At 34.3% G+C, this 23,539-nt stretch overlaps 4 protein-coding genes across 4 annotated transcripts; 1 reads left to right on the top strand and 3 right to left on the bottom strand.

Annotated features, from left to right (window-relative positions):
* Positions 1–5,224: 5,224 nt before the first annotated feature.
* Positions 5,225–6,903, bottom strand: LOC113760129 (F-box/LRR-repeat protein At4g14103-like). The gene is made up of 3 exons (XM_027302700.1): positions 5,827–6,903; positions 5,584–5,721; positions 5,225–5,500 (listed from the first exon to the last, which is right to left on the bottom strand). The coding sequence occupies exons 1-3, from the start codon at positions 6,901–6,903 to the stop codon at positions 5,225–5,227; spliced, it is 1,491 nt and encodes a 496-aa protein (XP_027158501.1).
* Positions 6,904–8,749: 1,846 nt separating this feature from the next.
* On the top strand, positions 8,750–9,277 carry LOC113760117. The gene has a single exon (XM_027302689.1). The coding sequence runs from the start codon at positions 8,750–8,752 to the stop codon at positions 9,275–9,277; it is 528 nt and encodes a 175-aa protein (XP_027158490.1).
* Positions 9,278–15,889: 6,612 nt separating this feature from the next.
* Positions 15,890–16,531, bottom strand: LOC113767594. The gene is made up of 2 exons (XM_027311775.1): positions 16,347–16,531; positions 15,890–16,267 (listed from the first exon to the last, which is right to left on the bottom strand). Exons 1-2 carry the CDS (start codon positions 16,401–16,403, stop codon positions 15,968–15,970), a joined length of 357 nt encoding a protein of 118 aa, XP_027167576.1. The 5' UTR covers positions 16,404–16,531; the 3' UTR covers positions 15,890–15,967.
* A 5,084-nt stretch (positions 16,532–21,615) lies between these two features.
* On the bottom strand, positions 21,616–23,217 carry LOC113760096 (F-box/LRR-repeat protein At3g59190-like). Its single transcript, XM_027302670.1, has 3 exons — positions 22,171–23,217; positions 21,959–22,096; positions 21,616–21,873 (listed from the first exon to the last, which is right to left on the bottom strand). The coding sequence occupies exons 1-3, from the start codon at positions 23,215–23,217 to the stop codon at positions 21,616–21,618; spliced, it is 1,443 nt and encodes a 480-aa protein (XP_027158471.1).
* Between the last annotated feature and the right edge of the window lie 322 nt (positions 23,218–23,539).

Here is a 23,539-nt window from a genome sequence, read left to right as displayed (position 1 = left end):
GATTTTAACATGGCAAGCCGGTGTTGCTGCTGCTGCTATTAGATTAAAAAATTCACTGTCTGATTAGGTCTAAGATTGAAAGACAGGCTTAGGCCAATAGAAGCTCAATAGAAAGCGGATATTTCTACTTGAAACTGGTCAAGATTGCGTTGATTTTATCTCCACATTTTGTGTGAGACGCTGCATAAAAATAGTCCTCTGGCTGGATGCCGTTTGCAGCTTCATGTACCAATGTTTGATTCAAACTTGAGGTGCAAATTTGAAGAAAATGTTAAAGCTGCTTGCTGCTGGTATATTATTCTGTTTACTTTATATACAAGTCCAATCAGACCATATTTTTTTCATCCTTATGGGTAATAGGACTCATGTCTTTTCATCCTTATTGAACTAGAAATGTGCTTCTTTTGCGTCAAATTTTAGTAATTGTCTACTTTCACAAACAAGTTGTGATATTCACTTACCAAGATGCATTACATTGGGTAACCAAAATAAGTTACCTGATAGGAATAGGTATGATGGTCTCGAACACTTCCTCCCCTGTACCACTCCATTCCTCCCTTGTATGTTTATGCCCTTTCACTGTGCAATTAGCAGAATATCATGAAGGCAACCTCAATTATTCTGTATGAATGACCATGAGAAGGGTAAATTAGGCATTAAACTTTCTAGACATATCATAATCCTTGCAATTATTGCATGCATATGTTCGGGAAAACAAACCTACATTCTTAAGTATTATTTGCTTGCAAGATTGCCCCTCATAGTAGTAGGAAGATAAAGGATTACAACGAAAACCATATTAGTCTCCAAACTCACGTGTTTTGTACAAGGGGAAATTGCCAATTCAGTCTCGAAACTTTTTCACTTATGTTGATTTTGTCCCCAAAAGTTTTATTTAATGAATTTAGTCCTTTAACTAAAATTCTATGCCAATTTAGGACCTATGCGGTGTCCTGCCACAAACATGTTTTTGTTCACCCAAATTAAGCTCTTGTACGGAAAACAGTTACATTGACCAAATGAAAACACAGATAGGGCATTCAAGGGCATTTTCTTCTCTTTTGAAAAGTTTCAAATAAGTCCAAAACATAAGGGACTTATGTAGAAGTTTTTAAACAAAAAAGGAGATATTATGACAGAACTTCAAACTACAAGGGTTTTTTTTGTATTTTACCCTTATAAACCATAATATAGCTACCGAGTACAAGAATTATATTGGCTGTATTGTCTCATTTTGCTAAAGTTTCATATCATTTGCTGAACCATTTGTTACTTTTTAGTACTTAATTTCCTTACCATTTGCCTGTTTTTTATTGTCTTAATTTCGTTTTATTCATTTAGACCATTGTGATGGTGCCCCGGGCATTGGACTTCAAACTTCAAAAATTTTTTTTTTTTAAGTGAAAGGTTTCGAACACAGGATTTTTCACTTGCCTTCCCTCCCTGTGTATCACCAAAACCATCCCTCCTCTTCAATTTCAAAGAAGTTAAGTTCGAATATTCAGCAAAAGATTATTTTCTATCATGGTTCAATGTAATTCTAAAATCCAATAGAAGGGTTCTCACATTTCCTTGTGTCACATTGCATGTGTTCAGGGTACGAGCTCAAATTAAACACGTATTCAAAAATTTTGTTCCCTAAAGCGACACCATTAGCAAAACATACCTTACACACTAAAATGCTCAGATATATCATTATTCTTTCTTCATAAAACTATAATTGAATCTACTAAATTTTTCTTTTTTTTTTTTTTAGTTTTCTTGTTGAGTTTCCCTTTTTTTTGGAAATTGATATTAACCCAACTTCATTCCAAATCAAATTATTTTCAAATTCTCTATGTAACATAATATCTTAAGATTGATATCACACCGATACCCTTAATAATGTTATAATGGCATGTAAATTTGGAGTCTTAAGATAATATCTTAAGATAATATCTTAACAAAGTCTTAAGATATTATGATGACAGTATTATTAAAAATATAAAATTAAATCACTAAATCACTAAATTAAATTTACTACTCCCTTCGTCCTATTGAAAGCGTTATACATTTCATTTTGAGATATCTCAAAACATTTGTCATGTTAAAAAATTAAACCACCTTTTAGTCTCTCTTTCCAATATAACTTTTCTTTCTAATCATATACATGTTACCATTCAAATTTAAAATTTGAATTTGTAGGGATAAAATTGAAAAAAGAAACACAAACATCACAATCAAACCATTATTTTTAAAAACTCGGATTCCCTGAACTTGACTAAATAATTGGGACGGAGAGAGTATTAAATGTTTGCAAAGAAAATTCTCTACTCTTTACGACCAATGATGTTGGAAATCAAGGACTGAATCAAATATTGAAGTTACCTCTATCAATGATTTGGCTGCAGCGCAATCTTTCGGACAAACTTTGGTTGAATCACATTTTTTCTAACAAACGAATACTGGATAATAATTTTTTTTAACGGTAGATCACACTGATCTACCGTTCCTAATAAAATGTCCTCCCTTCCTTCGAAATCTATTGATGTTCATAAAATAATTGCGTATGGTTGTTCTTAATAACATTTTATCTAATGAAACCATAGTGTTATTTGTTGATTTTGATAGTATTATTGTTTCCATGCCTACTAATAGTTGCATATGCTGTGGATGCTTCAATCAAAGCCAGTATCATTATCATTTGTCCATTTAAGTTTCTCTCCCTTTCTTTTTTTAAAAAAAATTAAATTTTTTTTCACCTCTTCTTCTGTAATGAGGAAGAAAGTTTGGTCCACTCGACTACCTTATTTAGTCGTTTGAAAATGTCCTCTCTCTCTCTCTCTCTCTCTCTCTATATATATATATATATATATATATCTGTTATTTTTTTCTCTATGAAGAGATTTCCTAAATTCATAAAGAAGTCAGGACAAAATACTACTCATAATTGTAAAAAAAGAAAAAAAAAAAGAAGATGAACAAAAATCAAAAGACAAAGGAAAGATAGATAGTAACATGAACAACTATCTATCTCGCATATGGACACCTGTATTGAAATGAAAATATGCAGATTTTATGTACCCTATATGTTGATTGCATGAATAAATAGTAACATGGCAATTGTACATGACCATACTAGTTTCAAATTCTAGCTTCAGCCAAAACTCTTGACTCAAATCTAGCCTACCAAAGGCCTGTGTAGAAATGCAGCCCTTTTTTTTTTTTTCCCCAATAGGAGAGGAGTGAGACTTAAGAAAGAAGAAGGAGTATGGAAATTTGAACCCAGGACTTCAAATGCAAACCTGTATAATTAAAATTTGATCTAAAGTATTCACTAGATATTCAACCGCTCTTTCGCCAACTCTTAATTTGAAAAACAATTTCAACTTACATCCCGTCCTAATCACATTTTATAGAATGTAGTTACGAACGGCTATTTTGTATAGTGTAGGGGTAGCTTTTATTTGCACAAATTTGGTTAGATAATGCCAGGTTATTGCTATTGAATTTTTTTGGGAGCATGAATTTGGAGTTGATTGCATAAAGAAGTAGTTATAGTACTTGAGTATGTGAAATTGGCATCCGAAATACCTATCAAATTCTTGGAGATGGTTCTGAAGAGTTGATAATGAAGAGCCCCTAGATTATCAGTTATCTTATCCAACAAATATAAACTGTTTCTTGTTCTGTTCTATGGGCTTTGCTCTGCTTAATCCATCACAAGATATCTGTTCCAAGCAATATTGCAAGCTCTAAACATTCACATATTCAATCTTCAAAAGCCAAAAAAAAAAAAAAATTGAACTGAACAGTAATTGTGAAAGAAAATGCTATATACCATCTTTTTTATTTCATTTTCTCAAACAGGAAGGAACATTTTCAGTGTTTTTTTTGCCCTTTCTGTGGGTATTTTCAGGTAAGTGCCATCTCACAGGCATTTGTTCACTCGAAAGATCAACAAAGTTGCATCCTCTTGTCACACCATCCAAGAAACATATTAACAAATCCCTAAAAGAATACAAGTCTAAGACTCAAATAAAGCTGAAATGAACAGTAAATGTGGAAGAAAATGTAATGAATATTTCTGCTCCAGATGCATCTGATACAAAAAACCTTTGGGTCCAGGATGAATTTGCTCTTTGTGAGTTTCGTAAAAGAAAGGCATCATGAGGTTGGTCACCAGGAGGAAGAAAGGTCACATTTCCATGAGAACTTAGGGAAAAAGGATTCATGATAAATCAGGGGCGGAGCCAGAAAAAAATCTTAGTGGGGGGCAAAAATAACACTAAAATTTTTTATCTAGTCTTTTTCTAATTTTTTTAAGCAAAAAAAAGTCTCATGCATAAAATCATCATTTCACAAGTTAAAATATTTATCAAATAAAACATTTATCAGTTATTACATTAACTAATCAATTTTCAAATTTCTTTAAAATAGTAATAGCCTCATGCTCTAGAAATATATTTGCAAACAAATTTAAAATAATAATAATAATAAGTAATTGTTTAGAACCTGATTTTGATGGTCTCCTAAAGTTGGTGAAAAGAGCTGCAAAATGTGGCGGACCCAAGTCCTAGAAGATCAATTGATTCTGGTGCAATCTCTAAATAGAATGAAGTGATCAAAAGAAAGAGTAACAAGCTTTGGTTGTGGAAAAGAAATGGCTCTCGTATGTATGTTGGGGAGTGGGGACAACCGAGAGCCAGATGAGGAAAGGGAAATTGGGGAGTGGGGACAAAGGAAGTAAATGATAATTGGATGAAGTCAGAAAAAGAAAAAGTAGTTGGCTTGAGTGTGGAAAAAGAGGAGCAGGTTGTGAAGGGAAATGGGGGACCACAGGACTAAAGGGAACTTGGGGAGTGGGGACCAAAAGGAATGACTGATATAATTAGTATTTGGCCCTATTGGTGGGAAAATGGGAACTAGAGGAGGAAAGTGAATGATATAAATTTTGTGACCTATTCTTTCACATTTTTTCTAAAAAAATTTTGGAGGCACCTTTAAAATTTTGTCAAAATTGTAGATGTATTATAGGAATTTAAGGGGGGCAGTGGGGGCCGTGCCCCCAGTGCCTCCACTTTAAATCCACCCCTGTGATAAATTTACATCACCATTAACTGAAGAACAAAAAAAAAAATCATAATAAAAAATACTTCACCACTAGCAAATATAATATATACATTCTGGGAAGATATATATACATATATATCTTGTCTTTAGATTCTGTTAGCATTCCTTAACATTAATAATATATCACCACACCTCTACCTTTAACATGGCAATGCTTGGAATACCTCTTCAGTGACAATATTCTTTCGGGGATGTTTAAAGTCCCCATGCCAAGAGTCACCTTTTGCAAAGCTTTTGCGTTGCGCAAAAAGTACTCAACGAGCTTAAATTCATATTCCTCCTTGCAGAATCTTCGGATTTCTATTTCCTTGAGATGTTGAATGAAGCATACTAGAATAACCTGTTGTAACAGGCATTCGAATTCTTGTAAGTTGCCATCCCAAGCTACCTGTCAATGAAGAGAAAGAAAATGAAAACTGACAAAACTAAATGCAGTGAACTCTATTCTGGAAGCAGTTTGTTTTAACTCACTTCACCGAGAACAAGCTCTTGAAGGCTAGGGGAACATCCAAATAAGCTTGGCAGCATTTTCCAGCAAGACAGGGACCGAACCTCCAATCTAGTCAAATTCTTGAAAATTGGAAATGGACGTTCGCAATAATGGAGAGCCTTCATAAAATCAGATGAATATTAATTAGTAATTGAAAGTATGACGTTCAAATTATGAACTCAAAACTTCGAAATTTGAATCAGTGCAGTACATAAAATATATACCTTGAGAATATTCTGTTCTAAAGAAAGTGATTTCACCCATCCTACCCGATGAAGATGCTCATAAATATCCTGAATACTGTCTTGTTCACCCCAGTGACAGATTCTTATTTTGGCTCCAACAAGACAATTTGGGATTTGGATAAAGCTTTCCCCAAGACGGTCGACTGTGTAAGCCAAATACTTGAGATTTGGGGCAACAAGAATAATTTTACGCTTTCTTGCACAAATATCCGAGTACCCAAAACTTTCGAGGATTTTACACTCCACAAGAACAGAACACTCACTGGCCCAACAATCCAGTTTTAGTTTTATCAAGGAAGAGCTAGATATTATAATACCTCTCTGCTGCTGTCCTGTTGTGCTATGGCTAAAACCTGCTAAGCTCAAATCCAATTCTTGGAGCACAGGACACCCTTGAATAAGCCACTGAATAGAATCTTCATCTACCAATATCAATGCGCTCAAGTGCAATGACTTGAGATTTGGTAACCAAACTGAATCTGGTGGGACATTTAAATTCCCTCCAGGCCAGCAGTCTAGTTCCAGAGAAACTAACGTTTTGCACGATAACATTCCTGCGACAGATACTTGTTCGATTGAATGAGCCCTGGACAAAGCATTACTATCCACTGAAATTTCAAGTTCTTGGACTTTACACAAAAGTGCAGCAGATATCAGAGATTGAATTGCTGCCTGATACGCTCGAGGTACCTGATGAAGAGAGAGTTTAAACTTTCGAATCGGGGCTCCATTTCTTAGCATAACAAGTCTGTAGCCAAAATTCATGAAAGCGTACAAGCGCTCATAAGGAGGATGATCAATGACAATCCCATTATTTTGAGAAGGATCCAAAGATTGTGAATCGAAAGACAGGTCGAGATCGATATCAGGAGTTGAAGCGAAGAGGAATCTCCATCGGGTGGAAAGAACTGAGGTTTTACCAGTTTTTTTCGAGCCCAGAAATGACAGAATGTGAAGGAGAATTTCGTCAGGAAGGGCACTGATCCTATCAACTCCATCAACATGATCAGCATCGTGTTGGGGTGTGATTTTAGCTACCTTTTGCTCCGGATCCATTAACTTACCAAGGCTATAAGAATTACAGCATCTTTTTGAAGAAATTTCAATACAAATCTTTTAAAGCCTGGGCTTGAAGGGTTTAGGTGATTTTGTTGGAAAAAGAAACCTACTCCTCTCGAAGTCATAACGTTGCTGCCTCTCTCATTCGAGGCCTTCTGCCTTTAGGACCATTTTCTTTTAAAACATGTAAGGTAAATGTCGGTTGGCTTGTCTTGCAACCCGTATGCAATATAGACCCAAATACAATGAATGTAGACACTGAACTAACAGAGAAAGTTTTTATCCTTCATTTTTATCAAATGAAAATTTTATCCTTCATTTTTAAAATATTAATTTTATGTCCCTTATAAATTTAAGTTAACAAAATTTAGTTTCGACCTAAATCTCCAACCACTTTTTAACTTAAAATCACAATATGACTCATATGCAATCATTTTTTACATATAAAAAGTTCAAATTCCACTTTTTTAATGGCAAAAATAAATATATATTAGGTAAATCCCACTTTTTTGGAAAAAGATTGAATATGATTCACATCAGATCCTGTTTTTTGGTGCAAAAAAAAATATAGATCGGGTTATTTGTTTAGCTATAAATGGAATCTAATATTTTTGTCCCTAAAACAATAATCATGTGTAGATTGCGTGGCGGATTCAAGATAAAAAGTGCTAAAAAATCTATGTTAGATCAAATTTTATCGATTTGATTTTGTAAAGGACGTAATGGTACCTTTTAAAAGAAAAGGACGCAAAAATTCATTTGACGAAACGTGAGAGACGTTTTGAACTATTTTTCCAAACTAATAAGCAACAAATACTAAAACAACAAATTATAAAAGACATGACAATCTTTGCCAGTTGTTTAAATTTGTGCACACAATTCAATCCCAACCATTTAATTGTAAAGTAATCCATCTCTTTCCATAAGTTATTCTCCTTAAGATCCGACCAAACTTATATCCTTACTCCTTAGTTTTAGCCTTAACCTAACTTAGTTTTAGTTTTGTTATTATCTACCAAAACTAGTAGATTTTTTCGATGTGTCAATGTAAGGAATATTTTGCACTAATAGGTAAAAAATTCAAAAAGATTATATATTTAATATGTGTCCATCTAAGGGTGCTTAGTGTAGCGAAAGTTTAATTTACCTAGTAATACTGTGAAGTATTCATGAAATTCAGCAAAAAAAAAAAAAAAAATTGGCCTACATGAATGATATGTGATGATCAATGTTTGATTGGAAATTTGGAACAAATCAGTAACCATTCCCAAAGTTTTTTTTTTTTTTTGGGGGGGGGGGGAACCTTGAAGATAGTTGACAAATTTTGCCACTTAAAACGGTACTTAGCAACAGAATGATAAACTTATTAATTTGTACAGTACTTTTTCTTTGAAAGTTTATCTGATTATTTGAATTCACAGTTCAGCATAAAGCACAAACTAAGAAATTAAGGGTATGTTTGTTTGGACTGAAAATATTTTCCCGAAAAGGTTTTCCAGAATTTCTGGTGTTTGGAAGCAAAAGAGGTTGGAAAATGTTTTCACGCCACCGGGTGGAAAATGACTTCCACAACAATTTTCCTGAAGTTAATTTCCGACGGCTTCAGGACTCATGAAAAAGGAGCTGGTGAGAGTTGTAGAAGTTTTTTAACTTCTGTGTCTTTGAATGCTTTGTCAAGTGTCCTCCGAAAGACTATCAAATCTCGCTTCCACTTCCAGATCCGTACTTTGCCACAACCAAGTTATCTCTTCTATTTGAATAAATCAACTTACAAGATTCTGCTGAACAATATAGCACCAGTGGACTTTTTTCATTTTTTCCACGAAAAACAAGAAGGCCAGCCATGAAGATGATGAAGGCCGTGAAGAAGCTCAAGTTCTGGTCAAGAAAGCAGAAGAAGAAGAAGAAGAAGAAGGCATTGTTCATTGATAACCCACCACTACCACCATGCCATTGTCAGTACCAATATTACTGTCCGCCGTATGAGCCCTCTGCCCCACCATTACCAACATCATCATCTTCATCATCATGGGTTGAGTACGATCACGAGGCTCAAGACACCATCTATGCAAACTCTAAGTTTATCTCATTTACCTCATCAAACCCAGCTCAAGTTCAAGATCCCACATTTGGTCCACAAGACTTCGGTTCGGTTCCACAACCCAGACCGCAAGATCCTACAATGCCAGCTGCTGCCAGCATTACTTCCTATCAGCAGTACATGGTGCCAAATCCTGCTTACGGTGTTCCACTTCTACCTCAAGTTCGAAGAGAAAGGAGGGGTGGAGCTTTTGAATGCATGTTTGCCTTCGGGGCTCATTTGTTTCGTTGCTTCTTTCCATGCTTCCACATTCGGGAAGCCAAAAGGTGATCAGTTTGCTCCTCTACATCAATGCCATCATCAACAAGAAGCATCATGTAACGACAAAGGATTTTCCTTAGGCACAAGTCTACTGATATTTCTGGAGTATGAATCGTATAATGCCTTGCATGAACGGTGAACCGCCAGGAATTTAAGTAATAATGGTTGGCGACCTTCCCCTCTTTTTTATCTTTTGCTATCTTATTCCTTTTCTCTACACTCTCACACAAAAACATCTATGAAGATACAGAAAAATCTAGATATACAATGAGTCTTGCCTTTTAGAAGTTTTTTTGGAGAAAAATTGATTCTTTTGCTATTTTTGGGACCGTTTTCCATTTGGAGATGGATTTTCGTTTTTGTTGAGCAATATTTTATATTTTGGCATATATTTGCTTCTGTATGCATTGAATTGTTCTAGCTTATTACCAATTCGAGTTGGAAAATTTAAGAATTCATGGTGTAATATGAATAAATATTTTATAAAAATGATAATATGATTATAATGGATAGAAACTAAAATTAACTTGTAATGAAATGAATGTTTTGTGAGTAGAAAAATATTTGCAATATATCAACAAACATATCAGAAAATATTTTCATTGATAAACCAAACACCGGAAAAATTATGAAAAAAGGAATTCGGAAAATATTTTCACTTAATAACCAAACACTGGAAAATTATGGAGAAGGAAGTGATTTTCCAGGAAAATGACTTCGATGGAAAATATTTTCCCTAGAAAAATATTTTCAGTCCAACCAAACGGACCCTAAAAGGGAAATGATTTCAGGACTCCTCAAAAAACCTCAGGCATCCCTTTCCTTCTCTTGTATTAGATGAAATTTAAGGAGTGTTTGAGGTTTTTCAGGAGTGTTAATATCATTTTTCAATTAACATATGTAGAAATAACTTATAGCCAACAAAGAGAAACATTCCTTTTTGTTTTTATAAGAGCTGTTTGTACCAAAACCTTGCAATCCCCAAAACATCATCTAAATGACAATATTCCAAACCTTTGGGCGCCCTTTGGCACAAATTGATAGAAAGAGTAATCCGAATAATGTACTACTACTACTTGTGATTAGTGGAAGTTTTGATTCCAAATGTGTCTATTACTCAGGGAAAAACTTTAGAAGTCAAGAATAACTCAAAAGCTTTAAGCAATAACAGGGGCAGCGTAAAAGCTTAAATAACCTATGATTTCGAGAGCATTTGCTAACTGTGGTGGTGAATGGAGTTGAATCAATCCAAACATCTTTTTCTTTTAAAAGAATATACAATAACTAGATGTTTTAGGCAACATGACTTGGAAAAAAAGAAATCACTGGTACGTAAAAGAAAAGAAAAGATAAAATATGATTTATAAAACAAAAAAACGACCGTACTTCATCACCCAAAACCAGCCATGTCGGCGTTGAAGGAGATTCTGACTCATTGGCCACTGGCAGCAGCCATCCGCTTAACCCTTCCAGCCAGGGGAGCAAAGCCGGGAGACAAGCTGGTGTCCCCAGTCCTGGGTTTTTACAAGATCAACGTGATGGCCTTCAAGGACAGGACCTTTGAGTTCATCATAAAGCCGCCCTCCGTGACTTGGTAGTCAAGTGATAGCCTCCGCCATAACCTTGAAGCACGTTTACGATATTGCCAAGGTATGCCGTTGGAATCTATTTGTAAGTCTATCATTGGAACGGCGAAGTCCATGGGGATTCAGGTTCAGACGGAGCTTGATTAGACTTTGCCACTACTCCTATCTACTTGCTTATAAACTTGTACTTCCTCGCTGTCTCGTTTCAGCTTGCTTGTAATCTACTCTTCTCTCTTCTTTTTGTTTTTCTTCTTCTTTGTCGTTCTTTTAGTAGGGAGTAAATGTTTCTTTTGAGCTTTGTTTGGGAGTTTCAGAAGAAAGTCATGTGAATTTTGTTCAGAGAACTGTTGGGCTCAAATTAAGCAGTACTAGTCGTCTTGGAGGGATTGGCTGTTGATTTTACAAATGTTGCATGATGCTTTTAGTATCTTGAAATGGCAAAGTGCGATCAGTCTCCAGTATATCTATTGCAGAGTTTTAGCACTGGTATTCAACACAATTGCATGCTTGGAACTTTGAGGAATAGAGGGGAACATACACTCCTATATGCACGTAAAGGGGGGTTATTTATTTCCAAATTGCATCAGCAAAAACCAAGAAGACAATAAAAGATCAGTGTTGGATCTGTGTTTCACAAATCAATGCATTTCGGTATTGTATGCCTTTGGATTTCTCTCCATTCTATGTGTGAGAAAGTCCACTTAATAATAGAGGTGATTTTCTGTCATTAGTAAAGTTTTCTTTGTCAAGCAAATCGTATCGGACGACTTCCAATTAGTGTATTAATAATATTGACTTCTAAAATATCAAAAAAAAAAAAAACATATGTGGATCACTCTTGTGTCTGATATATGTTTGAGATTTCGGGGAATTGATAAAGATAAATATTAATGACTGACGAATTAAATCCAAACATTCATAGTCTATAGTCTTTGAGATTGTTGGACTCCACAACAACACTAGTGGCAATATATTTCCAATAAGTTTCACAGTCAGATTTCCTAAGCAAGGAATAGAAATATCCAGAATTTTAAATTCGAATACTTCTATAGATCATCAATGTGGGAATTTCCCAAGTGCAATTCAGCTCTAGTTCTTGAAGCAAAAGGATTTCCATGAATAAGCTTCTGAATGGAATTCCAATCGACCAATGTGGAATTCAGCTTTTCCACTTTTCGAAGCAATGAAATTGGGGTTTTAGGGAAAGATGGACAAAAAATGGTGCTTTACTACAGCTTTGGGTAGTTTCTATTTTTCTATAGAACAAAAGGGCCTCGATTTTGCACAAATGGGCACCAAATTTTACTAATTTTCTATAATAAGATGGTAATGTCTAAAAAATCTTGACGTGTAGCTCAACTGGATTGAAGACTATTTCAAAAAAAAAATTGTTGGAATAGTATTATAACACTTTTTGTTACATGATAATGTAAGATAAAAATGTAATTGAAAAAATGCGATTGAAAAATATTTTTGTTGAATAATAAGAAAATTTTTTTAGAATAATGGGATTGAAAAATGCGATTGAATAGTATTATAATTTTTTTTGAAAAATGCGATTGAAAATTTTTTTTTTCCAAAATGAAGAAGCCTGATGCTTACCTACTTGAAAATACTTTCGTTAGCGTTTAAGTTATAAACTTTTTATTTATAGGTACCTGTTTTGTGAAAAAAATCTAATTTCAAGAAAGTTAATTTGTCTCCTAAGTCATTGGGTGGTTCTGGCAAGTGAATTAGTTAATCATTTAAGTTCGAATGTTACTAAGTTTACTTAATTAAAAGTAAGACTTGAGTAGCCCGTTTGGATTGCAACTTTTTAGAATTTTTGTAAAAAAAAATATTATCGCAATATCATGTATGTGAGGTAAAAAAAAATATTATCAAATATATGGAGGGAATGTTCCAAATTTTTCCTCAAGAACTCACAATCCAAGCAAGCAAGTGTTCCAAAAAACATAGGGATTGGCGATTCTAAAAAATGGTTATATATTTCATTTTTGCCCGTAGTATCAAATTATTTCGGTCAGTATTGTTTCCTAGCACATATACATCATTTAGTAATGGTAAAACATCATTTATTGATTGTAAACTTAATTGTGAAGAGTGTAAAATATAATTCGTCATACAAGTTAACATAGGCAATTAATGTCATATTAATCCTGTATGAAATTATTAAATTAAGCCTAAAAACAGCAATATTTTAGTTGAATTAAGCTTTTAGTAATTTATTGAAATAAATTATGGCAATTTTATAAGTTAGGAATTGGTATATTACTAAATAATTTCTTGTGATTGTGAAGACTTGTTTATCAAATCATCATCTAATATATAAACAATGAATTTTATTACTATTATTAACAGTTGAGAAGAATGAAAGATCAAGAACCCTGTTATTACTATGTGACTAATGATATATTGATAATAGGGTAAATTACTATGTGACTATTCTTTTACATAAATAATGGCTGTAACCCCCATTATCTCCTGGTGTAGAACTTATTGGAGATCGCATTAATGTTGTGATCCCTAGGAACACCTCCATCAAATGGAGGAAGAAATCTGTATGAAATTGGAAGACTGTCAAAAGAAGAAACTGAGAAGACGGTGGAAGAAGCCCAGAAGTTAAGAAAACGAGGAGTTCATGAAAAAGGTTACGACAAAGATTGCGTTACAGGATTATATCTACATGTTGAGAATTGCCGTCAGGGATGAGAAGAGCCAAGCTGCAAACGGCAAACAACAAAAAGATTTGAGGATATGATTCAGCAGTCCATTGAATGGTTGGAAAGGAATCAGCTTACCGAGATGAAGGAGCTTCAGAGTATCTACAACCCAATCATTACCAAGATTTACCAGGGTGGTCTGTACTAGGAATGTTGCTGGTTCCAAAAGCTTGAAAGTTTATTCAGCAGGAGGTGCTGCTGCATTGACAAGAACAAAAAGAACACACTACCAATATGCTTTGTTAGTTTAAACTAGCCTTTGTCAAGTTCTTTTAGTGCTTCAACTCATTGCCATGGTTCAGAACTGGTGTTACAGCTTTCTTAATCGAATAGAAACAATTAGCTGTAAGCTTATAGAGATACAAAATTTCTGAGTCAAATTCCGTGAAATATTGCAAGCTAAAGCTTATAGAGATACAAAAGCTAAAGCTTTAATCTTTGTGTTCTCCAATCTCAAAAGCCAAAAATTCAAGTTTCCTTTTCCACGGATGCAGCAAGAGTACAGAACAAATTCACATAGCACGCTTCAGGGTTCCATGCATGTTCAAATAGTTAGAGCAAAATTCTTGAAAAGAATGATAATAAAAAATCGATCCAAACTGTTCAAGCAGCCAAAGGCAAGAGAAACACCCATAGCTTGATACATGATTTTTACTCACAAATTTTAATTCTAGGTCAATCTTTGAAACAGAAAACATCTCAAAGAAAGATGTGAACAGAAGTGGATTATAATCGAAAACATACAGTAAAAGAAGACAAGTGCAACAAACAAATAGGAACACAGGCATCAAGGGATCTGATATCACCTATAACCATAAGATCAAGGGACTCCTGGAAGTTTTCAGGCAATTGTTGAAATGATAAATACACGGTACAACAGCATTGCTTTTCATAGTTTATGCTTCGCCTATAATACAAGTAAGCAATCCTTTATAGATCAACAGGAGCATATGACTTAACATTTAACCTAAAGGCAATAAGCAATTTTTCTATGTTTTACAATAATAACAAATGTACTACCTAAATTATGAATCAACTAGCAAATATCAATGGTGCTATGTTGTTATATCAACTAATTATGTTTAATTTCATCCAACTAGAAGCACATATGAGCGACTCAGAAAGCATAACAGAATTTGAAAAAGAAACCTTGACTGGCATTTCACTGTAGAAAGATCAACCATTCCTCATATCCAAGACGTTTTAATACATCAAAAATCAGCTACCACGATAAGTAGAAGATCTCCTCTACAGTTATCGGCATCTTCGAAACCAATATACATCACATCCCTAGATTCTTATGATACAATCAGTCCTCAAAGCATCTCTTAAACATTCCTATAATTCTTGCGCAATGAAATAAAAGTTGAAAATTCTCAATCTAATAAAAGCAAACCACTGGACCTCAATGCAAAGATTAATTAGAGAGAAATCTCCTCGCAAACTCCTTCAGAAAAAGGAAGAAAAATTAAAACAAAATGGAAGACTAAGAGCAACAACATGACAAAAGCACGTAGTTGCAGGCTTCAAGAACCATAACTCTTTTTTTTTCTTTAATTTTGTTTCTTTTTTATCTAATGGACAAAGGCGATTAGCAATCAATAATCAGTTCATGCATCAAAAGGCAAGAAAAACTCGTATCCTTAACTGGCATTATTTAAAAAAAAAAAAGTGGTAAACAAGAAAAGCAGTCAGATGCAAGCCATAGTAATTATTACTTGTTCTTAAAACGCGTAAGCAAATAAGATAGAGGGAATAACAATCACTGATCAATTCAAGAAGCAAAAGACAATCAATTGATTCCCAATCTTTACTCCTGAATTCCTGGATTGACTGAACGATATAGTTGAAGGTTGAACAATTAATTCCTTTTTTATAGCTCCACATGTTGGAAGACAAAGATGTAACTTGAGACAAATGAGAAAAGCCAAGAAGGGGCAAAAGCAGTGATCATAACAAAAACTGCAATGCATGATGAATCACTAAATATCCAAAATAATCCAGGGTCTCCTAGAAATTTTCTCTATAAATACAGACTATAATTAAAATGACTTGCTCCACACAAAAATTTGCTCTACATAGTTTCTGCCTCAGGTATATCTAGAGAAGCTTTCTTCTACGAACTTTGACAAAACCAAGCCCACTAGGAACAACGAGTTTTGGCGTTCAATTAAAATGCGTACTTTCTTGCACCTGATTGAAATAGAAGTCAGCATAAATTGCTTTAATATCTTTAATTCCTGAAGTTTTTAACAGATATTGAGTATTTATGAGGCATGTTAGAATGCCAAAACCAGATTCGAAATATCCACTGTTCAGCAAACGAAGCAGTCATAACATGTAAAATAACTTCTCTGACCAACAAAGAGAAAAACAATCATTTGTTCCCATTAGTACTCATCAGAACTACAAACTGATTTAGCTTCAGGTAACAAAACCTTGCAATCCTCAGAAGATCTCCTGTATGACAATATTCGTTTGCAAACTGCGGCTTCTAAAAATCCACCAAGAGTCATCTTTTTCAAAGCTTGCCCGTTTTGTAAAAGATGCTCAACTGGCTTTAATTCATATTCTTTCCCGTTGAACTCTGAAATTTCTATTTCCTTGAGATGTAAATTGGAACATATTGGAATAAGCTGTGGCAATAGCACCTCAAATTCCTCTTCTTTAATGTTATCATCCCCAATCACCTGTCAGTAAAAAAAAGGATTAAAACAGAACACTGAATGCAATACTAGTTCATGATAAAACATTTTCAGCATGACACACCTGATCAAAGACAAGCTTCATCAGTTGGGGTGCACTTGCAACTAAGCTTTGTACCATTTGCCAGGAATGGATGCGGTCAAAGGCTATCTTAATATCATGATCAGTTAGGGACTGAACTTGGGTAAATGCCACCAACTCCAAACTGATCAAATTCTTGAAAGTGGGCAAGGAAAACCCAGAATCATAAAAAGCCTTCACATAAAACGAAAGAAATAGCAATTAAAATTTTCATCATTTGTGAGTGGAAGTATGAAGTTCCAATTACTCTATAACTCAAAGGAAAATCTTTAAAGTCAGGAAGAAGTTAAAGTTCAGAATAGAAAAGGCATACATCCAGAATGTACGCACACAAACAACGCGATTCCATGCCTTGCACACCATTAAGTACCTTCACAACATGTGGCACTAATAGATCATGGTACGAAATGCTCTAACAAGAGAGTTCAAGCCTTGAATGATGTCTAGTCCATTTGCAACACCTTTGTATGCCAGATGTCTGAGATTTGGCGCATTGATAAAGATTTTATGATGACTGAGAAAGACGCAACCGAAATATTCATGGTCCAAACTCCTGAGAGTGTTGGACTCCACAAGAACAGTAGTATCCACATAGTAGGAACTAAGTCTCAGCTTCAGAGTTTCTATACAAGGATTAGAAATATCAAGAATTTCAATTCAAATACTTCTAACCTCAGCACGGGAAAGGTCCAAAATGCAATCCACCACTAGTTCTTGAAGCAAAGGACAACCACGAATAAGCTTCTGAATGGAATCCCCATCGACCAATGCGAATTGTTCCAAGTGCAATACCTTAAAGTTTGGTAAAGAAACTGACTTGGGGACTCTCAAATTCACTTCCCATTGTAGTTTCTAACAAGTTAGTGTATTGCACGTAAAATTCACCTCCTCAGGAGATAAGCGAGGACTGTAATGACCCCGATTATAATCCACAAAAATCTTAAGTTCCTGAAGGTTGGAAGAAAGTGCAGCACTAATTAAGGAGTCAAACGCCACCCGAAACCTTTCCTCAACCGCCAAAAGAAAGAGTTCAAATTTTCTTATTGGACGATTCCCATTCCTTAGCAGAATCAGTCTATTGACAAAACTTACGAAATCAGAGAACAGGCGATCACGGGGCATCCTCATCACTGTTGTCAGGGAGTTCATTCACATGCTTCCGAGGATTAAAATCGAGTTCGGGTTGACAAAACAGAGGTAACAGCGGCTCCTTTGGTTGTGGGAAGAAAAGATAAAATATGGCAGAGCAGATCATCTGGAAGGTCACTGATCTTGATCCCTCCCATTTACACAAATTTTCCTGATCTTGATCTCTCCCAATTAACTGATTAATAACATAAATGCCAAAATCGGGTTTTCGAATCCTCCTCAAGAAGAGTGTAAAAGTAGCTTAGAAACCGAATGCAACTCCAACTAATATCAGATTATGCAATTTTAAAAAGCAAGTTCAACAGAGATAACACCTGGGATGAACATTTTTGGGCGTTGGGAAGAAATCCCTAATGTCCGCTAGCTGCAGAGAACCCCTGGATTCAGCTGCTCTGCTCAACATTCTTCGACATCAATTCCTCATTTTTTTTTTCCAAATTTTCAGCTTCTTTTTTCTCGCAGAATTTTTCTTTCTTTCTTTCTTAGCATAATCTGCGAAATTGGGGTTTTAGCCTTTTGGGTTTTATTTAGCGAGTTTCTAAAGAGCAAGAGTGCAGGATTTTGCGCAAATAGGACCTCAATTTTACTAAAATTCCATAAAAGCTATAAAATCCAAAGTAAAATTTCACATATCACACAATTCGAATCGGTGAGATTTATTCCTTTTTATTCTCTTCGGAGTTTTCATTTTTCAATTATTTGTGCTGAGGTTATTTGATATTTTATTTTTCCTTTTTTTTTTGGTATTTTCGATTATCAAAACGTGTAAAATGAGAAATAGATGCTATTGTACTATAAATTTTTTATTATCGCTTTTACTACGATAATAGTTGTTATCAAAATCGCAGCATTATAACCCGTGCACATAAATTAATGTACCAATATAGCTTTGATATACTGTTTGAATGAGATTATTTAAAGAACAAATGGTCTTATAAACAATATAATTACAACAATATATAGTTTTTATTTAGAAAAAGAAAGAGAAAAAGAATTTAGTTAAGTTTGAGTTTTAGCTGTATAATTCTCAAAATTAGGACTTAGAACATCAATCCTATAGACAAAATTGTAGTCACGAGCAAATCTATAGTAAAGGTTTTTACCCGTGTACTAAGAACTCTTCTACTCGAGGAAGCAAGTAGAAAATCACTTGTCAAATTTATTGAATGTATGAGTATCACATATAATATTTTTTTTTTTTTTTTTTATGAAAAGAACTGTCAGTTTTAGTCGCTACAGGAGGAGAAGAGCAGGGGATATCCTATCAATTCATTTTTACAAGATCTTTTAATTGTAAAGAATCCATTAACAAGGATGTTTATGACATTAGTTACTGAATTAAAGTTGGTTTAAATTTTAAACACTGGACATTGTTCCAAAGATTAAAGGAAGAGGTCCTTAATTAGTTGATAATATTAGTAGATGTGATGAATCTTAGAGGGATAATTTTTTTTTGGGGTAATATTTTGTGTGCTTTCCAATTGTAAAATGAAGGGTCATAATTATACCTTAAAGTGCACTTTCACTCTTTTGTATGCAAATTTCAACAACAAATTCAACCAATTCTCTTGTTGTAAGAAGTCAAAACAGTTCTACATAAGTGGCTGCTACAAAGAGAAGTTTTACTAGCATCTAAAACACCAATAGCCCTCTTGTAGTTTACAAAAGGGGAAAATGATAGCTCACAATTCAAGCAGTTTATCATAAAGGAGGAAAATAATTTAAATCAATAACAAAAGACAGAAGATTATAGGCAGATGACATTTGCACTCTGAAAAAAAAAAAAAAGTTTTAGACACTCCACCCTTCCTTTTTACTTGATGAAATGATAGGAAAACCTATCAAATATTCTAAGAGACAAAATTGCTCCTTTATGTATTCATCAATAACTTTTGTCTCTTCAATTCACTTAGTTTTTTTTACTCTTAAATTAGTTTTAAATTGTTTGTATAACTAGTAACAAAGGAAATTCCTAATAACCAGTGATTAGGAGAGGGTTTTTAGAGTTTTTTTTCTACTTTGAGATTTAAAGTTTGAATCATTTGCCTGACAGTTGGATGGATAGGGCATGGGGAGAGTAGGAGGATATTAAAAAAAAAACAAAGAAAATTCCTAATAATGATGATACTTAAAATGCCATGTTTATGTGAGTTATTTGACAACCCTTGAATAAATTACTAGATTTTGTGGTTTGAAATTGTCTATTACTTTTGAATTTTTTTTATTATTTTTCAAGTGGATTTGTATAACTTTAAAAAAAAAAATGTTAAAGTTTTTCTAAAGAATTTAAAAATGAAGATTTTGTTAGTCAGCCTGTAAAGGTCTCCATAAAAGTAATGCAAAATGATAATTAAACTATACCTTGAAGATAATTTTAGCATTCAAATTATTAGAGAACCTAGTCTATGGATGTTTATGTCATTTTTAACAATAGTAAGGATGTGGTGATTGGAGTTTCTATTTAAAGTGCTGATATCAGTTGCCTAAAATTAGTCTTATATACATTTGTTGTGTATACAATAGATGTATGATATATATGCAAAATATGATTTTAAATTCAAATAAAAATTAGTTGTTACGCATAAAAACTCGTATATGCATTTTCAGTGTATAGAATAATTAATCCAAACACATATTAGCTCAACTCTAAGTGATAGTATGGATACTTTTATGGTTGCTTCTCATCTTCAAAAGCAAAATATAAATTCAAAAGCACCTATTTTACTGCTTTTGATTCAAATATTTTTGCCTTCAAAAAAAAGGAAAGGCTAATACATGTTATGAAATAGCAAGATCCGAAAAAGCTATATTTTGTATTTTAAAATCAACTGCTAAATAGTGTCTAAATCATGAATTGGGCTTCATGTGAATGCCGTATGATGTCAAATTGATTATTTGGACGATAACAAAATCTACAGTAAAGCCATAACCTAAGTTCACTAAGGATTTTCCCAGCAAACAAAAGCTCCTCTGCTAATCTGTGAATTAAATTGTGAAATGTATTTCTTCGTGCCCGAACTACTTAATTGGATAGCATAAACTAAGAACTTCTGGGTGAATATGGACAAGATAAATGAGAACAAAAATCTTGAAGAGAATGCCAATCAACAACCAGTCCAAACTATTCAAACAGCCAAAGGAAAGAAAAACACCCATAGCTTGATACATGATCTTTAATGACTTGAAGAGATTTTAATCTAATTCTCATTCAACATCAGTTATAGAAGGAAGGAGAGTTGGGTTGGGTGATACGAGAGAGGGACTGTAAGTGATAGATCCCAGGTTTGAGACCTTTTACTTGCACTATTGAAAAAAAAAAAAAAAAAAACTTAGTTACAGAGAACAATCTCAAGAAAAAGGGAGTCATATTAAGGGAAAAAAATGTAAATAGAACAAGATTTTGATTTTCTAAAGAAAACTTGGAGTAGCAAAAGACAATACCTAAATATAAATAAGTAAAAGATAGGACGAAAAGACATCAAGGGATCAGATATGACCTATATATAACCCAAAAGTGAAGGAACTTGTAGAAGTTTTTGCAGGATGTTTGCTCCAGCTAAGAGAGAGCATGCAATCCTTCATAGATTCAACAAGAGCTTATGCTGGCTTACCTTTTAGCCAGGGCAATAACCAATTTTTTTCAATATTTCACGATAACAACAGCTGTACTAAACTAATTCTCTCTGCTCTTCACTTCGATTGTTAGTTTTCTCCTTAGGTTTTCTGTTTTCGAGAGCAAAACCAGCAATGGTGTTATAACCATTTCTTTGACCTACCACTCCTACTAGAAGCTCATAGGAATAAGCAAGCATTACACAGAATGAAAAAGAAACCTGTAAGAAGCTATAAAAGAGATGTTCGATCTGACTCGAACAGGATTAGTTGTAGATCGTAAAACAGATGTAGATATCAGTGGTTTATAACCCAAAAAAACAAAAAAGAAACATTGACTAGTATTTCAATATAGATAGATCAACCATTCCGAAATGCAATAAGCTATAAATATATCAAAATCAGCTACCGTGATGAGTAGAAAATTCCGTGTCCAGAGTTATCAGCATCTTCAAGGCCAATAAACCTCACATCTCTAGCTTCTTACAAGTTACAACACAATCTGGCACTCCTGCGAGCATCTCTTGAACGACCATATTCTTGCATGACCTGAAGGCTTTACAAATCCACCAATAATCATCTTCTTTAAAGCTTCTCCACTTTGCAAAAGACACTCAACTAGCTCAAATTCGTATTCATCTTCAGAGAATCTGTTGATTTGTATCACCTTGAGATGTTTTATGAAGCACATTTGGAGGACCTCAGACGACGGACACTCAAAATCAAAAAAATCATCATCTTGGGCCACCTGTCCATAAAAAGAATATTACAAGCAAAAGATCCCATGAAATTCTAATTCTATGGCAAAACAGTTGATCATTACGATTTCTCACCTGATGAAGAACAAGTTCTTCAATCCTAGGGACGCTCTCATTTAACTTTGATAGAGCGTAGCAGCTGGGCATAGCATCAATTTTCAATCTGATTAAATTGTTGAAAGTTGGCAACGACAATCCAAAATCAGCCAAAGCCTTCATTCAAATGAGAAAAATGCTTAGAATAGTTTAAATGAATCCCAAATTGTAAAAGAAGAACGTAAATATACCTCTAGGGAATATTTGGTTAGTTCCAGTGACTTCACACTTTGCACCGTATTAAAAAGCTTAAACACATGCTGACATGTTGCTTCATCATCAATCCAAGGAATTTTTATTTTGGCACTAACAAGAGATTTTGGGCTCTGAATAAAGTTTACCCCATACGGATCAGCATGAAAGGCCAAAGATTTAAGATTGGGAGCATTTATACAGATGATAGAATTTCTGAAACATCCACCTTCATATTTCAAATTTTCGAGACTATTTGATTTGACAACAACAGTATATTCAGCTCTTGAGCAATCAAGTATCAGTTTTCTCAATGAACCGGAAATATCAACAACTTCAACTATGATATGTCTGAAGCCATATGTAAAGCGAGTGAAGCCTAACTTCAGTTCTTCAAGTAAAGGGCAACCCTGCATAAGCCTCTTTATGGTATCCTTATCCACCAATCTCAATCTATCAAAGTGCAGTAACTTAAGATTTGGTAAACAAACAGAATCAGGGACAATCAAATCCACATCTGGCCAGCCTAGTTTAACAGAAGTTAGTGTTCTGCACATGAACACTCCTGCTCCCGCAGGGGATAAGCTGTTGGTAGGATCGTACTTATATTCTAAATGAATTTCAAGTTCTTGGACTTTACTCAATAATGCAGTAGATAGCAATGCCTGAATTCCCGGCAAACAGTAATCGTGAACTCTCTGAATAGAGAGCCTAAATTTTCTAATGGAACGCACATTCCTGCACAGAATCACTCTGTAGCCAAAACTTATGAAACTAAAGAAACGACGAAAGTAAGCATTTTTCTTGTACTCGATGTTTTCACCAGAGGAGTCATAAATATTGAATCGGAGATCAATATCTGGGATCAAAGTGAAAAGGTATCTCCATCTCCTGGATAGAACAGAGGTAACTGCAGCTTCTTTGGTAGGGATGAACGATAAAATGTGGCAGAGAAGATGCTCTGGAAGATTACTGATCCTATCAACGTCAGTATCATAAACATCATCTGGGATGGTTTTAACAGCCTTCTGTCTATAACCCAACATCATTTATTTTCTCTTTTTACGTAGCATTACATAATTTGAAAGAAAGGGATTTTTTTCAAGAAATTTCAGATAAAGCTCTAACCTTTTACAAAAGAGGCAACAGAAATAGATAAAGAGAACCTGGAACCAAGAGAGGCTAAAACGGATGGGGAATTGAATTGAATCAGTTGAAGAAATCCCCCCAACTGTTTTAAGCAGTACTAATATTGCAGAGGAGCCAAGAAATCAGCAGCAGCAGCTGCCGTCATCTGTGGTCTTCGAAATTGAAACTCCTCATCTTCTTTTTTCTATCTACAAACCCTATATTCTTCTCAAAAAATCC

Source organism: Coffea eugenioides, chromosome 1 (assembly GCF_003713205.1).
Source record: "Coffea eugenioides isolate CCC68of chromosome 1, Ceug_1.0, whole genome shotgun sequence".
NCBI lineage: Eukaryota > Viridiplantae > Streptophyta > Magnoliopsida > Gentianales > Rubiaceae > Coffea > Coffea eugenioides.
The sequence above is the reverse complement of the archived record's forward strand: the minus strand, read 5'-3'. Positions and strand labels throughout refer to the sequence as shown.

Coding starts and splice junctions, on each gene's coding strand:
- LOC113760129 (XM_027302700.1), bottom strand. CDS start 6,903: ATGGATCCGGAGCAAAAGGTAGCTAAAATCACACCCCAACACGATGCT. Junction 5,722..5,826: donor TAGAACAGAATATTCTCAAG/GTATATATTTTA, acceptor GATTTTATGAAG/GCTCTCCATTATTGCGAACG. Junction 5,501..5,583: donor AAGAGCTTGTTCTCGGTGAA/GTGAGTTAAAAC, acceptor CTTCATTGACAG/GTAGCTTGGGATGGCAACTT.
- LOC113760117 (XM_027302689.1), top strand. CDS start 8,750: ATGAAGATGATGAAGGCCGTGAAGAAGCTCAAGTTCTGGTCAAGAAAG.
- LOC113767594 (XM_027311775.1), bottom strand. CDS start 16,403: ATGGTACAAAGCTTAGTTGCAAGTGCACCCCAACTGATGAAGCTTGTC. Junction 16,268..16,346: donor TGAAGCTTGTCTTTGATCAG/GTGTGTCATGCT, acceptor TTTTACTGACAG/GTGATTGGGGATGATAACAT.
- LOC113760096 (XM_027302670.1), bottom strand. CDS start 23,217: ATGTTGGGTTATAGACAGAAGGCTGTTAAAACCATCCCAGATGATGTT. Junction 22,097..22,170: donor TAACCAAATATTCCCTAGAG/GTATATTTACGT, acceptor ATTTGAATGAAG/GCTTTGGCTGATTTTGGATT. Junction 21,874..21,958: donor AAGAACTTGTTCTTCATCAG/GTGAGAAATCGT, acceptor TTTTATGGACAG/GTGGCCCAAGATGATGATTT.